This window comes from Perca flavescens, chromosome 19 (genome assembly GCF_004354835.1).
Source record: "Perca flavescens isolate YP-PL-M2 chromosome 19, PFLA_1.0, whole genome shotgun sequence".
In the NCBI taxonomy this organism is placed as follows: Eukaryota; Metazoa; Chordata; class Actinopteri; order Perciformes; family Percidae; genus Perca; species Perca flavescens.
Genome location: NC_041349.1, coordinates 24,053,926 through 24,070,308, shown reverse-complemented (window position 1 = coordinate 24,070,308; position 16,383 = coordinate 24,053,926). Strand labels below are relative to the sequence as shown.

General features: G+C 40.4%; 1 protein-coding gene and 3 non-coding genes across 4 annotated transcripts in view; 3 read left to right on the top strand and 1 right to left on the bottom strand.

The window, feature by feature from the left end:
• The window catches only part of m1ap (meiosis 1 associated protein), a 39,747-nt gene that overhangs the window by 20,510 nt on the left and 2,854 nt on the right, over positions 1 to 16,383 (bottom strand). The window contains exons 2-4 of the mRNA XM_028564739.1: positions 15,346 to 15,609; positions 15,011 to 15,208; positions 10,932 to 11,103 (exon numbers count right to left, since the gene is read on the bottom strand). Coding sequence (XP_028420540.1) covers positions 10,932 to 11,103; positions 15,011 to 15,208; positions 15,346 to 15,609 — 634 coding nt within the window. The remainder of the gene's footprint in view (positions 1 to 10,931; positions 11,104 to 15,010; positions 15,209 to 15,345; positions 15,610 to 16,383) is intronic.
• trnaa-cgc (transfer RNA alanine (anticodon CGC)) lies at positions 4,913 to 4,984 on the top strand. Its single transcript has one exon. It is a non-coding gene; the product is annotated as a tRNA-Ala (tRNA).
• trnaa-cgc (transfer RNA alanine (anticodon CGC)) lies at positions 13,925 to 13,996 on the top strand. Its single transcript has one exon. It is a non-coding gene; the product is annotated as a tRNA-Ala (tRNA).
• Positions 14,621 to 14,692, top strand: trnaa-cgc (transfer RNA alanine (anticodon CGC)). The gene has a single exon. It is a non-coding gene; the product is annotated as a tRNA-Ala (tRNA).

The window sequence follows — 16,383 nt, the reverse complement described above, 5'->3', positions numbered from 1 at the left end:
ATCTATGGTAATACAAGAGAGATAAAGTGAGAAGAAGATAAAAGCTGAGAGGAAATGAAAATACTTCACAGAGTACGAGGGAGGAGAGAGTTGGAGACAAAAAACATAGCTGAGAATTTCTCCCCCTAAAATGAGATATAGGGAAAGAAGGAAAAGGGAGGCAGCGGAGGAGGAGAAAGTAATTAAGTAGCTGGAGGGAGAAGAGAAGGAACGAGGAAAAGGTCCTCTCATCTCTCTGTTGCGCTTTGATGGAGCAAGGCAGATTCCGTGAAGCAGAGAATGTTTCAAAGAAAAGTGAAAATGATATGGGAAAATTACATCGGTGAGGACACACACACACACACACATACACACACACGCACTCAGGAGTCACTCATTTATAGCCATATTTGTACTCAAGCAAATGAGACACACAAGAGTTTACAAGAGTTTACAATCGGTAAAAAAACAGACATGCACGCTCAGTTACATAAACACAAACACACATTTTTCTCTCTCTCTCTCTCTCTCTCTCTGTCTTACACACTCCCTCTATTCCTTTCGTCTTAACTACAACAACTGTCCTGTGTCCCGTGTAAAAGCTCCTTATCTCTCGTACAAACAGGACAGACGGATAGGAAAAGAAAAGATGAATCTGGATGGGAAGACACTGAGCTAGTGCTGTGGGCAGTTTGGGAGGAGAGAGAGAAAGAAGAAAAGGAAGAGAGAGAGAGATTGCAAGGAGAGGATTAGGGGAGATATAATGGGCTATAATCCTTTTCTATTGAGAGACGGATCCAAGAATTGCTGATGGGGTGTCAGTTTGAAAGAGCTATTTGTCCAAGATATGAGTCTGCTTTTAGACGGCTTCTACCTTTAGCTCAAATGTCTCAGGAAAAATAGCACTCAAGATTAGCTCTCTTTATTTTATCAGTAAATGTGGTTTTATGAGCAATTGTTTGACCTCCAAATGACAGACTACACTGATGTAGCATTTACATTTCAATGACCTCTCTATAAGTCTAAGCAAATCCTATTTGACGAATAAGATTTGATTACACATTTCTAAGTAACTCCATATCTGAGATCTCATCCCAAGACCACTGGATTGGATTTGTAGTTGCCTAAGAAAGGAAAATCCATTCCTCAATTTGACTATTTAAGTACTGTAAAACAAAGAGTACTGTAGTGTGATTACTGCTCCCAGGGAGTAAGGATGAAAGTGATATAATGTTGGGGGATATTTCACCAATACATGAGAAAGATATATACAGACAATATGGCTCCAGCAGCTAGCAACATTTTAAAGAAAATTAATTTAAATTGAATGTAATATGATGATTTGCAAGTGCACAGTCACATGTTATGCACATATACACATTAGTTTTACATTTTGCAGTCCTGGTAACTTTTGAAAATGTATCAAAGGTCAGAAACAATAATGGGATGCCGGTTCTTTTCAAAAATCTATCAGTACATTTTCTCATTTAAAGAGCCACTTATCTATCAGTCAAATATGGAAACATATCACACTTAGATGGAGGGGATGTAGCTCAGTGTAGCTTCGCATGTATGAGGTCCTGGAATCAATCCCTAGCATCTCCAACTTTATTCATAATGTAAAGCTTCTTTAGCATGTATTGGCAGAGGAACATAGTAACTGGGTTACAGATGCACATTAAGATATGAGGATTTGGTTCAGTGGTAACATGCAAGAGGTCCTGAGTTCAGTATACACCGATGTTGACTGTAGCGACGCTTTGAAACTCCTGGAGGAGCACACTGTCTGCGGAGCCCAAATGTGTTTGTGCTGGTGTGTGGATGAGAAAATAATGTTTACCTCAAGGCTCAGAGCTAAAGTAGAGAAGCAATAAAGGAGGTTATTGATGTGAGATGAATAGAGAACAGATCAATGACGATAATACACAACCTCCAAAGGCAATCCCAAAAAAAGTGTTTGAATAGAAGAACGGCTGTCACTTAAAACCTGGATTTTGGGATTAAATATATGTGGATGGAATGACTGCGTTGTCACTTTGAGAAGCATTTGCAAACTAGGTATTTGAATGAAATAAAAGCTTTGACAAAGCTGAGAAATGATATGAAGACTAAAACAGTTTGAATGAATATCTGTCAAAATAAGATGTTGAGGAAACCGATTTTGGCAGCTGTTTGGAAGGGATTTACAGGGAGTTTTTAGAAGCATGCGTCACAATATCATAATACTGCGACAAAAGGGTGAAAAACACACAAATACACAAGCACACTTATTCACATACATATTTGAATACTATGTAAAAAAGCAATGAATATCAACAAATATAGACAGTGGCACACAAAATGTATGCACAGCAGAGCTGAACAGTAACGAAGTAGAACTACTTAGTATTTTTTTCTCCTACTTCCACTTTTACTTGAGTACATATTTTCGATGAGTTTAATACTTTTACACTGATAGATTTTTTATGTGCGGCATAGTTACTCGTTACTGTTGTGAATTCCTCATGCTACGTAGACTGTGTAGGTTACACTGTGTGTACGTTAGTTACGTACGGTTATTACATAATCTACGTAATAAATCCCCGAGATTGCGTCGTGTTTCTTTTCATTACGGTCGCCCATTCAGAAGTCAGAGACAATGAAGTTTGTACTCTTTCTATTTAGCTATTGTTGCAGCGAATGAAGCTATTCCTGAGTTGTTTCAGTCTGCAGTGAGTACTGAATGTTAACCGTTTGACCCTGTGATGTGAAGCTGTTAGTTTATCTGTATTTTGCTAGCTTGCTAACTTTCCACTACATCACACATTTCCACTACATCACACACATTTTTTGGGGCTTAAATCGTTACTGTGCTGGAGAGGATGTTCATTTTACTGCAAAGTGTGATAATTGTACATTTTATTTCAGTATTTGTTAATATTTGTTATTTTTAATATATTTAATATGTGTTAATTTGGCTACAGCCTTGGCTAAACATTTGACATCTATCTATTTTTAATTGCAGGAATGTTTTTCGGTCTGTGTGTGTGTGTGTTTGTGTACAGACTGATCTCATGAATTGGCGTATGTATGAAACGCCAATTTGTATCCCGTTTTTGCGTGTTATCAAGATGCATAATCGCATTTTTGCGTGTATATCAACGCAAATCGGCCGCCATTGACCTACATTGCCATTGCATTTCTGCCGTAGTGAGTAGTATAAAGAAACTGGTATTGGGTAAGGAGGTAGGTTGGGGTGGTGTATGGTTAAAACACAGGACTTTCAGGTTCGCATCCTGCGTGTGGCGATTTTTCCGCTGTTTTTTTTTTAATAAGCCTTTTAATAAGCCTTATCCAAAAACACGCTTGTTTTCCTAAGAGTGTTTTAGTCGTTATTTTCCGTGTTTTTGTCACTGTTTTGTTACTAAAGCCTTTCCCTGTGTTCTTTTCCTAAACCCAACTTTTTTTTTTTTTAACAGGCGTGTGACGTAGTTCTCGCGATAGTACGTCGCGTTCTCGCGATAACACGCAACGTGGCGAGGCCACGTGGTGGGTATGTTTACATCAGCTGTATACAACGTAGGCATACACGTGGATAGCTGAAAATGCGTACAATAACACGCCATTTTGCTTTATGAAAGTGGCGTGTATATTTACACAAAGTCATGATGCCATGTTGTTGGGTGGGTGTTAAGCGCATATCTCTCGAACCGTTAGTCTGATGGATTTCAAACTTGACAGGTTTATTGCTACGGGCACGAGTAAGTGCGGTGACAAGTTTGACGTTGTATGGATTAGAAATGCAAAAGATATCGTTAAATATATAGGTAAAAGAAGCACACATTGGCTTTTGCCGCTCTAGCCGCTGGCCACTCCCCCTCTCACACTGAGGGCCAGAGACAGAAAGCAGCGGAGCTTTGGCGGCTAAAATGTGGCATACACCCAACAAACAATTTTGTTGTGCAAGTTGCACTACTTTGGACTGTCTTTGACTTTGAATAAACTAACATGCAAAGCACAACCACAGATAACAAGTGCAGACAGAGAGTGATGCCAGTTATAGGCAGGCTATCTATTTCATAAAACAAGCCATATTTGTATGTGTGTCCGTGTTTGGGGGAAGGTAACCTGTACATCAGCAGACACCAAATGCAGAACGCTTTAGAACAGCGGGGGGACTCTTTTCCTGCTATTGTATTAAATTGATGTGAGCTGGCAGAACATAACGTAATCTCTGAGATTATTCCTTCAGAGCGCTGTGCAATGCGAGAAAATCTCAGAGTTGAACCGGGCAGACACAGCACTTTTCATTAGACTCACCCCGGTCGGGTTAGTTAAGTCACCAAAATAACCCCACGAATCAAATCCCTACTTCCCCATTAACCGTCAAGCCACTAAACCTGTATGGAAATGAACATGTCTGCTGAAATGTTAAATTCGTTAACGATCCAACACAAGACATCTCTCTCTCTCTCTCTCTCTCTGCGTGCGCGAACGCATACACACACACACACACACACACACACACGCAGTCCGGTTCGGGTGGTTGATGAACGCAGATATGTGCTCATTAGTTCTCAGTTCGGGCCGGGTGGGTAGCGCACTGCCATGAGTCAATGAGTCTGATTACTCCACATTTTTATATTTTTTATATTACATTCTGAATCTGCAGCGTTCTCTGTCAGGTGAATACAGTAGTAGGCTACAATAGTCTCTGATTTAGAAGTAGGTTACACTGTAAGTCAGTAGGCTATAAAGTGGAGTTGCATATTAAGTGGTTTGGGGTCCTTCTGTAAGTCATTTTGGGGTACAATTTGGTTTTGATGAATTCTACAAGCAGCAAATACCACAGGCCAAGTAATTGCCCGTTCCAAACAGGCACATTTTCAACGGGCTCTGCACTAGTCAGCTAAATTGTGCACAGGTCAGGAAGCCAAAATATCAGACACACAAAGGGGATGTAGCTCAGTGGTAGAGCGCGTGCTTCGCATGTATGAGGTCCTGGGTTCAATCCCCAGCATCTCCATTTAGTTAAAAAAAACATGCAAAGATCTGCACAGAGAGCTGATAGGATAACTGGATTTCACTGGAATTGTCATGTGACATATGAAATTGATTGACCAAGCTGAATAGAAGATAACGTTTAAAGATGCAGTACAGTTAAAGTTTAGGTAGTACTGTTGGAAATGACAGTACAGGCCAATGCAAAAAATATTACTGTAACTTTGCATGAAAATGCTCTGGACCTAAAGAGGAACCACTGACAACTCTAAGACTTGTTGCTTCTATAAAAGCCTTCTAATCTGAATATCGGCGCATTGGTTAACAGGATATGGAGAGCAGACAGCTTGAGGGTGAGGTGGAGTCATGTGGATTGGTGGTATCTGACCAGCTAACTCTGTATCTTGTTATGTTGTTTGGGTTTAAGCAGGCTCTGAGAGACAGAGAGATGGAGAGAGATGCTGTTTAGAGGAGAGGCCAAGATATTCATGGGAGACAGTCAGACAGTAGTAATCTATCACCGTAGCTGCTCCAGACGGTGTCTGTGCACGTGTGTGTCTGCGCACACATGCATGGCTGTCTGTCACAGTGGGTGTCCTCTAGTGCTGACGATGACTTTGCAAAAAAGAACTCTTCTTACTGCCAAAACACATGCTTCTTTTTAGAACTTGTGATTCTGCCTCAAGAATAAATATAAGCTTTGTCTGGTGCGTGTTTGCGTGAATGTGTGTATATAGTGTGCCAAATCAAGATCATGGAGTACACACACACACACACACACACACACACAGAATGCAGTCTGGCAAGTAAAAAGATATTTGGGTTTCAGCCTGATGCCAGCACCATAGTCAACCTCAGGTGATGTCACCGAATCTCCTTGACCTCAATCAGGCAATGAGCCAGAGGACATCCACCGACCTACTGATACTGTTATCAACACCTGTCTGTCACTGTTCCTGTCTGATCTCCCTTTTTATCAGTCTGATCTTCTCTTTATTTTTGTATTCCACCCTTTATCAGCATTTCTCTCTCGCTCTGCTCCAACACAATGCTTATCTCTGTGAAAAGACCTGACCCTCTCTCTTCGGCCTCTCCTCCTTCCCCTCTACTTCTGTCTCTCATCATTAAGGTCTGACCATTTTAGAAAATGATGGCTGTAAAGCCAACAGCTGTGAAACCACTAATTAACTGCATCAGCAGAAGGGTCAACAGAGACTAAATACAGTGTGCCAAACATGAAAAAAAGTTACTCCCCCTTTGGGACAATCAGTAACAACCTTGGTGTGGCCGATCTTCCTAGCATCCCCTTTTGGCCGGCCAGTGTTATTTTTAAAATGCATAATTTCCTCTACTTCTACAAACTCTGACCCCAATTTCATCTTGGGGGATAATAAAAGAAAGACCCTTGTGCACTGTTTCGTGTGGAAGAGCCACATCCCTGGGGAATGCCCAATGAAAAAAAGTTAACACTTATAGACCATACGTTTTGTCTGCAACAGTTATTATCTGTCTGACTTTTATGACGCAGTATCCTATGTGTCTACTATGTGGCAAGAAATACAGTTATAACTACTAGTTTTTGCAAAAAGTGGAGATAGACAGGAAATGCAGGGAGAGAGACATGCAACAGCACTGAGAATAGACACTACTCTTGGGAAACAGTAATAGTCCATGTTTGAGTATATGCTATAGCACATTTTTACTTATTTGTTGATATTTGATATGGTGAATAAAGCTTATGATTATTACATCATCAATGTTTAAGCTTAAAGAATCAAACTCGCAACTTTGTCCTCACAAAACAGTGCCTCTGCAAAAGATTGTTGCATAATTTACAGATTTAATTTGTTTCATTTGTAGCTAAGGGTAAAACAATGCAATTACATTTTCCTCCTATGAATATAAACAATGGAAATGAATAGTTTTTGTCGCTGTCTTATCCCTAAGGAACCAGTGCATCCAGTGTGGGAGAACTTGTTGAATATGTTTCAGTCAACAACTTTTGGAAAACCAAAAACCACCGGTACCATAATCATCTGTCTGTCTGTCTTACTCTGCTCCTCTAACTCTGTGTTCCTTCTCTCTTGCTCCGTGACCCATTTCTCTATCTTCTCCCTGGTGCTCCACTGTACAATTACAGAACAGGCCCGGGGATTCAAGGATACACTGGATGAGTTTCAACAAAAACAGGATGCTCTTAAGGCGTTGGCCCTCAGACAATCACACGCATGTTTGTACTTTTAATAATTGTGAGGACCCTTGTTGAAACCAACCATTTCCTCGCCCCTAACCTTAACCTTCACAACTGCATGCTTAACCTCAACCCTTATCCTGGTTCTTACCTTTCCTTACCTTAAAAAAAGCACTTGAGGAACACTCAAAATGTCCACACTTTCAAATGATGTCCTCAATTTAAAGGTGTTGACCTCAAACTGGTCCTCATAAAGACTTACAAGTGCATACACACACACAGCAGACCTCAAAGTTGTGCTGCCAGTCACTATCAAATATGCGGCATCTCAGCCAGCCACACATGCGGTTTGAACACAACGGCTGTCAGCTCACTGAAAAATTTGCATAACTGTCCTTTTACTGATGTTTCTATCAAATAAGTGCACTGTACTGTACTGCACTGTACACACACACACACACTCACTCACTCACTCACTCACTCACTCACTCACTCACTCACCCACAGAGTCAAACATTAAGTTATGGTTTTGGCTCCAAGTCTCACTCTGGTACAAAAACAAAAATGGATACTCCACCCACTTCCTATAATATACTACTGCACTCCATGGATTGACACACACACACACACACACACACACACACACACACACACACACACACACACACACACACACACACACACACACAGCTTAAATAAATAGTCTGGTGTCAAGTGAGACATATTTGCTGCAATTTCTCTCACAGCATTCCTACTCAGCATCATGCACACACGGAGACTATTAAGATTCCATAACGCGCCCAGATTCCAGAGTATTCCCAGAATAAACATGGCTTCCTTTATTTTTGCGTATTAGATTTGGCATATTAGTTACACATCTCTTTTCAAAACCAAAAATTACAAAGTGCTTTATAAATTGAGAGAATAAACAATGGGCAATACAGTCGATCAATTTGCTTGTTAGATCCCATGGCTTAATAGCAAAGTCCTGCTACAAGGCCCCATAGAGTTATAATTAAAATAATAATAAAGGAAAATCGATGTGATCGGTCATTTCTGAGCAGCTCTGCAGTTTGTGGGATACACCGCAACTGCAGGTATCTGAACTATTTTTGAACACAGTAAACACCCTTTTAAACTTCCACCAGGGGTGTTGGTAACAGTGACAAAACTACTTTTAAAGCCAATTTCATGAGCTTTGCGAGCATCCTGTAAGTCTGAGTTGAATTCACACGGACTAGACAGCTAAAGTTCTTATCTTTGATTTAAGCCTGCTTCAGTTTTCAGCCAGATGAACTCTTGAGGTCAGTGAAGCTCTTGGATGCAGCGTTGACTCCGTTCTCTTTTCTATGTTCTCACAGAACTTTGGTGGTGGTTTTACTAAGTAATGTCACAGACTGAAATACCATGCAGAGTACATTTAGGATTGGTTTTCATACAAAAAGACTGAATGGTCCCATATTTAAGGATGTATCTAAAGGCCTGCTTGTTTTGTTATACTGTATATATTACTAAGCCAATTGATAGCACAGCAAACGAAAAAAAAAAAAAAAAAAAGAGTCATCAACTGTGTAATGCTGTTATGTTGTTTGTCATGTTTCCAAGTCTTTGAGTTAAAACATGAATACTGATGGTGACAGAAAACACAGGAAGATGAAAATTCAAACTGACCATTCTTTTTTTGTGAAACTGATTCACCAGAGACGATCCTGAGCCACCTACATGCTTGTGCGACCAATCACGATAAGTTTGAAGATGTCATGGTAGCAAGCCATCATGTTCTCTCCACTGCGGAAAGAACCATCCAATAAAGCAGCTTTATGTGGGACATCAGTGGTCTAGTAGCACCGCTGGTGTTGACATAATGAAGAGAGTGTTGGCTGTAGTATCAGACAGCTGAAGACTATTATGTTTCACTCAGTGCTGTAAACACTTCTAGACACTGTGGAGGAACGCAGTGATCTAGTCCCAGTGGCATCACAGCAGCTAAAAGGGTGTAGGCTTCACTATCATCAAACTGTGGCAACTACATTCCAAACATTTTCTTTTTTTAATAGACACTGGAGAGTGAGAGGAATTAGCATCACTCATATTAATCGATGAATACAATAAATACAAAGGAATTTGTACTAGAGGAGCTGCTGCAGGGACACTAGTCTAGTCTTGTTACTAAAATGAAGTCTCCCTACCATTACATAGCATGACCCCACTATGGACATGAGTTATGAACAGTTTAACAAAAGTTATTTTATGATTTTGTGACAGATTCTTTTCTTATTCCTGTAATTATCAGGTAAAGCAACATAAAACAGGACACTGTCTGCTTTTAACACAACTAGGTCCTCCACACCCTTGTGGTCATTTCTTATCCATTTATTTATCCATTTCATTTAGTTCACTTGAGAATAAAGAACAACAGCTTGCTGATCAACGATACCACTACAAAGCTCAGGGCTTTACATTTACATGTAGGAATATATATTTTTATTCAACAATATTTTATTATGATAAGAAAATTACCAGTTGCATCTGCTGTAAGGAACATCATTTTTCAGCTTAACTGTTGAGTCTCTGTTACTCAACCAAGCAAAGGTCAGCAACAGCAAGCAAACTTCTTGAGTAACGTTAGCTCGTTGGTGCTTCGCATGCAGATTTTATATCGCATGATAGCTCAACTCACTTCCCACTTTCAACATGGTGAAATGGGCAGAATACGTGACGTTTACACCGAGGCGGCATGTTATGAACAGGTTTTGGGGCAATACTGCAAACTAATGGTTTTGGTTTTCGCAGCTTGATGCCCAATGCCATTTACACCAACTGGCCCAAAGATAGCCCTAGCTCACAATGGCGCGATAGTGGGAAAGTGGCTACTGTGGTCTTTGACAGCTCCACGATTTTATTAATGTGTGCAGTTCACATATGGCACCCCCATTTAAAAGCAGATTTATTTTGCCAAGTAGCTCTGTTTTTGAAAGGCTGCTCCAAAACAAGATTGACTCCAAGGGTAACCGAGGCTGGTTTAATGGGGAGAACTGGGGCAAATGTATAACATTTCACTTTAGATATGATGTAAAAATAACCAAGAGGGGGTGATGAACACAAACTAGGCGGGATTACATAACTGACATAATTGTGTCAGGTGAGTTAAAACTCACATCATCATCAGTATGCTGTTTCCAGCACCTCAAACACTTCTGAGAAAACAAAGTTGCAGTCAGTCATACAGACAACTGTTTATCACCATGAAATGAATATTTCAGATGGTGCAGAAATATTTTCACAAGAAAGACTTCACTGCCTGTGTTTACCACACCCTGTCTCTTACACTTGCTCTCATTTTCTCTCTCCTGCCTACTTGCTGTATGTTTTTTGCTCACTTTCTATTTCTCTCTGTCTCCCCTTCATTTCTATCCAGTCCTCGCTGCACTCTCTACTTATTCAGACCACACAACTTAAACCTTCATGTAATTACAAAGAGTGACATATCATTATGAAATTAGTCTTCCTGAGAGGATTGGAAAATGTTTGGGTTGTAGCCAAGTTCTATAAATTGTGACATGCATCTCGAGTGTAGACTGTAGATATGTAACAAACAGTGTAGCGTAATAAATGGGTCAATGCTACAAAACTCTGAAGATGATTAAGAAAGTGCACGGGGAAAGTATGTAGAAAGTGAGGGGGAGTAAAGAAAGTAGATAGCAGACCTCCTTCAAGTTGTTCCACTGTATGTGTGTGTGCGTGTGTGTGTGTGTGTGCTTATTTGTGTGTCTGCATGTACCTTCAGCCTCTGTGTGTGTGGCTTCAGGTGAGTGGTTTTCCTGTCCCCAGTCTGCCGCACTATAGATCTGCACCACCAGGAGACGCTTCAGTGACACCAGGTCAGCATCTTTGAGCCCCGTCTCCAACTGGCGAACGAGTCCCCGTCCTGGCTGGCTGGTCACCACAGTAACCTGTGAATAGAGCAAGAGTAAAAATGGAAAAATGCCTCAGCAAACCTGGAATAAAAAGGGCTCAAAAGGACATCAACTCAAATAAGAAACATTTAACAGTGACAACCCTCAACATTTAATTTAGATGGCCTCTACTCCCATTAGATTGAAGAGGAGAAAAAACAACTAGGGTAAACCGACACTGTTGCTCCTTCCTCACAACAGTGGAAAAACCTCAATCAGTTTTAATTTGACTATTATTGGGACCACATAGCTGTTCCTCCCCACAACTCTTTACCAAAAGCTCACTTCTGAATTGCTACAGCTGGCTGCGTTATGAAAGATCAAGTTTGTCTTCAAGTTGCCATATCTTCAGAAGAACAGGCCACAACATCACCACAGCAAAGCATTCCTTGGGTCTGACTGTTGTGTTTCTGTTGTACTTAAAGGACATGACATGCAGTAAATTGCTGTTACTAAATTAAAAAACATAATGTCAGAACTGCTGTCCCAGTAAAGCAGACTCCCACCCTAACTGAAAAGTGGCATATGGTATAAAGCAGGGGTGGCCAACCAGTTCAGCATAAAGAGCCACAAAAAAACACGCAACATAGCAAAAAGCCACACAACACATGCACGTCCATATTACAACAGCAACAGTGACTTCCAGATCTAATGAAAGTCATAATACATAGCAGTTTTCATAGGTTTTTTTTTCTTACTTAGATTGACTCAGTGGGAAACCTGACAGTCTTTGTTATCCACAATCCTTTTTAGGTCTGGTTGTACTCTGTTGTGGCCACTCTTTCACTCATTTGTCACTAGAGGGGCTTTCAAACAATCAGCAGTAAAAGGGTTAATGAGGAAGGTGATTTTTTCCTCAGGTTGCAGAATCTGTCCATAAAAAAAAACTCTGCTGCATTATTTTTTATTTTAAAATAATTGGCAAATGCATCATTCAAAAGCTTTTTTTTTTTAAACTTATCTGAAATGTTTCAAAAAGTAAAAAAAAAATCTACCAATAACACAGCCCCCAGCCACACAGTAAGAGCATCAAAGGAGCAGGCAAAGAGGCGCATGTGGCTCAAGAGCCACAGGTTCGCCACCCCTGGTATAAAGACACAACTCTAACTTACACGTACTGTGAAACGATGTTTTCATGAGAGAAAAAAAGCACAGCTTTAACTGCCATCTTGCCCTATGATCTGTAATTTATTTTAATGTTTCCTGTAACTGAGCTATCATTATCTCACACGTCACGCCATCAGGAATGAACAAACCGGCTGGTAATGCACCGGAAAATGTTTGTCACTAATCAATTATTTTTGATAATTAAGATTTCTGCAGTAGATTTGAACAGAAGACATCATCTTAAAACAAGTCTTCACTATGTCTGATGATGGAAAGAGAGGAAATTAGTTTTCTGTGGCATGTGTATGCCTAATGGGGGGAGCACAGATAAACTAATGTTTTAGACTAATGTTGAGCATCCCACTGAATCCCATTAACAGTTGAAGTAAATGATGATTATTATGGGATTGTTGATGGGTTCTGCTCTCTGCTGTTTGGCCAAAAGTAGAATCTGCTGCTGACACATCACAGAGGAAGGCACACACACACACACACACACACACACACACACACAGAAAGAGGGCAATGCCTCTGCTTAGTGTCTCTCTGTCTCCTAATAGTGCTATTCATATCTGCTGCTGTCAGAAACACTGGGTCTTAGTGTAATCATCTGTCCAGAGTTTTCTAATAATGCTGGTTGGATTTGCGAAATCCTCATCAACAACCCAGAGGCTTGTTGTCCAAATTTATCAAGAAAAACAGTGACTGGCTCATCTCTCAGTTCCCCATATGTCCAACAATTAAATTTAACAGTATTCAGTAATATTACTATTCCCCTAAACTCTCATTTGCTGCAATCTAAAATGTTGTATTTGCGTCTCAAGGTTTGAGCCTGGAACGTGTACGGAATATTAGCGCAAAGATGGCTTTGCATAACATAACACAAATAGGAATTCATAGTTCTAGTAAATGTGCTGCATCCAAGTGATAGCTATGACTTTATATGGATGTCAACAATTCCATCCACTTTAATCATTAAAAGTGAGTGGAAACAAATTGAACAAATTAAAAAAACATTGCTGAGCGCAATCACGGAAGGCTTGCATAATGTGGACGCGCCGCCTGTTTTGTTGTCATTACTTAGAATTCCTCACTGGGGAAACAGAAACTACGTACTATAGCTTTAAATACTTTGTGCACTCACAGGATTTGCCACTTACTGTAAATATGATAGCTGATCAGAGCGGAAAAACTAGCAGGAAGGCAATCACAAGTATTGAAGCTTTCCTGATGTTATCTTTTACAACTCACTCACAGATGGCTCTGCAGCAGATGAATAGAGCCCATTTTCTGCATTTAAAAATGAACATGAGCTGATTTTAAGTGGACTGTCTGATACATATTTTAGCCACTAAAGTGGACTGTCAACAGAGAATTTATTAAGCTTGTAAAAATGCAAATTAGATGTCTAATTCAATATGTTATTGCAGCTGCTAAATACACCGAACTGGACGTGAAGAGACCTCATTTAAAAGATATAAGTGGAGCATTTTCCCTACATTAGCATGAAGTACAAAGCTTGAATATAAAAAGGGGTCTATTCATTCTGAGCTACTCTGCAGCTGAAGAGACGCTCCTTCATAATGGATCTAGAGAGACAGAAGCAGAAAAACATTTAGTACAAATGACTTGTTATACAATAGCACTGCACAAAACATTTGTTTCGTCTGAAAGGCTGCTATTTCTCTGGAGCAGCGAGAGGGTAAAAAATGGGGATGTAGCTCAGTGGTAGAGCGCATGCTTCGCATGTATGAGGTCCTGGGTTCAATCCCCAGCATCTCCATGTTTTTCTTTTATAAGGAAGATGATGACCACTGGAATGATGATTGTTAAAGCCATATTTTCATGTAAACTTCGTCACATTAACTAAAGACTACTATGTACACTTACACTACACTAAGATGGCTACATTTGATAACACATCTTTTTTTTCTCTGCTCGACCCTCCATCCCCTATTTCACACATGACAATTGAGCTTTTCACGAGTGCTACAGTGCTCAACTAAAAATGCTGGCCTTGCATTTTGGTGTGGATGGGGGAAACAGGTGAAGATGTAAGCCTGTTAAGTCATGGTCCAAAAAGTTAAGAAAACTACTTTTTGTCACTTGTAATACTCTGTGTGATCATTAATTTTTAATGTCAATATAGGCTATAAAGCGGAACAGCCATTGTCATGCTCGCCCATTTGCCTGAGAAGAGAACAAAGGGTTGGCAGAAGTTGATCACTGGCAGTGATCATCGTTAAAGCTCAAATGGGAAGAATGTGAAGTTTCGTGACATTAACATAAATTGTGACACTTTTCTCAGTCAGATCAATTTGGTACACATGCTAATTTAGCTTTTAAAACTAGCTTATTGTGGCCCCAACTTTTGTCAGAAACATTGCGGTTTGTGGTAAAGCCATGTGGGGATGTAGCTCAGTGGTAGAGCTCATGCTTCGCATGTATGAGGTCCTGGGTTCAATCCCCAGCATCTCCACTTTTTGTCTACAGAAGATGGGTTGAGTGATGCTCTCAGATGGATTACTACACTATACAAAGATGCTATTCCTAAAACACTGTGCTATGAAATGAACAGAACTCACGAGTCATGACGTTTGCTGTATTCAAAAACAAAAATAAATAAAAATACACCGATTTAGTTTGGAGTATTATACCTATCTGTGATAGGCTAACTTTTGAACCAAAGATCTTTTTAAAAGCATATTAGAATGATGCCTCAGGGTAACAGCAGCTTAATGACCAATACCAAGGCCTTTTTTACTATGTTTGATTTGTAAAAAAAAAAAAAGCTCACCTCCACAGATATGTTGTTGCCGGCCTGCTTGTCAGTACTGATATGTCTGATGTACTGTTTAAACTGCTGCAGACTGTCCAGCACTGCCTGACGCAGCAGCTCGCCTCCTCTGGCTGCTCCTCTGATACAACCTTCACCTGGAATAGTCCTCAGCTCCTCGACACAGGAACGCAGCCTGGCCAGGTTACCACGAACCTGCTGAAAATACAGAGGGACAGAAGAAAAAGGTATGGAAGTGAGAGATAACATGGGTGATAGAATGCAAAAAAGGGAAGAGCGGGGTGAGAGAGGAGGAACTAGAAAAAGCAATAACACGTTGCCTTCATCTAACTTACCACAAATGGCAGTAGACATTCCTGCTGCCTGCTGATGACGTACAGGCTGAGCAGTGGGATCCTACAGGGTCCGTCCAGACTACAGGCCAGGGACAGGAAGTTCTCCAGAGCATCACACAGCACCGTACAGGTCTCTGACCACCACGGTGGCAGCGCCTCCACAATCAGGACCCTGGCTGGTTGCCGCGGGAACGAGGAGGACCAGTAAACTAAGTTGCCAGAGTTGGAGGAACCCGTTGGCCTCTTTCTGTTGTCCATGGACATCTAAAAGACACAAACACAGAACACAAGTGTTCATTAACAAAGAAAATGGGAAGCTTCTGATGGAACATTTCATCCCAATGAATACATGACGTATATTCTGAATTTGAGGTTACCTTTCACATGGCATGTTTCGTGCTGTACTTGACATAAAGTCCTAATATGGCATGTAAAAAAGCAGCACCCCTCTCCCCCCTTCAAATACATGCACAAATATCTAAAAACCTGAGTAAGTAAATCTACCAAATCTAGGAGGCCAGGTAATTACCAAAATGACCAAAAAACACAGACATCCTAACAAACCATTGCCCTGTAATGATAATTAGCTGTAGTCATAATCATGGTCAGTAAGCACCACTGTAAATAGAACATGAATAAACAGGCTATGATGAACATGGATAATTATGAAGAATCTAGGTTATAAATGGTTCTGTTTTCACATAACTTAGGGGCTTTTCCTGACTTCTGAAGATGCTAATGTGAAGAAGTGACTACTTAAGTAGGTTTTGTGCAATTATGACTGAAAGGCAGCAGTTTAATGGCTCAACATTAGACTGAGAATCCGTTTGGAGGCCAGAAAGTTCTGGTGGAACTATGCCATAAGGCATATGCAAAGCAGACAACACAATTTGCCATCCCGGGTTGCAAATTCTCCCTCAAGTGGTCATGTTCCCTAATTATGTACAGAAGGTCCTCACTTTGTGGTGACTGAATGAAGATTGTTAACTTGTTGTTTATAATTAACAACCATCTGAACTCTTAAGGACATTGCAGCTG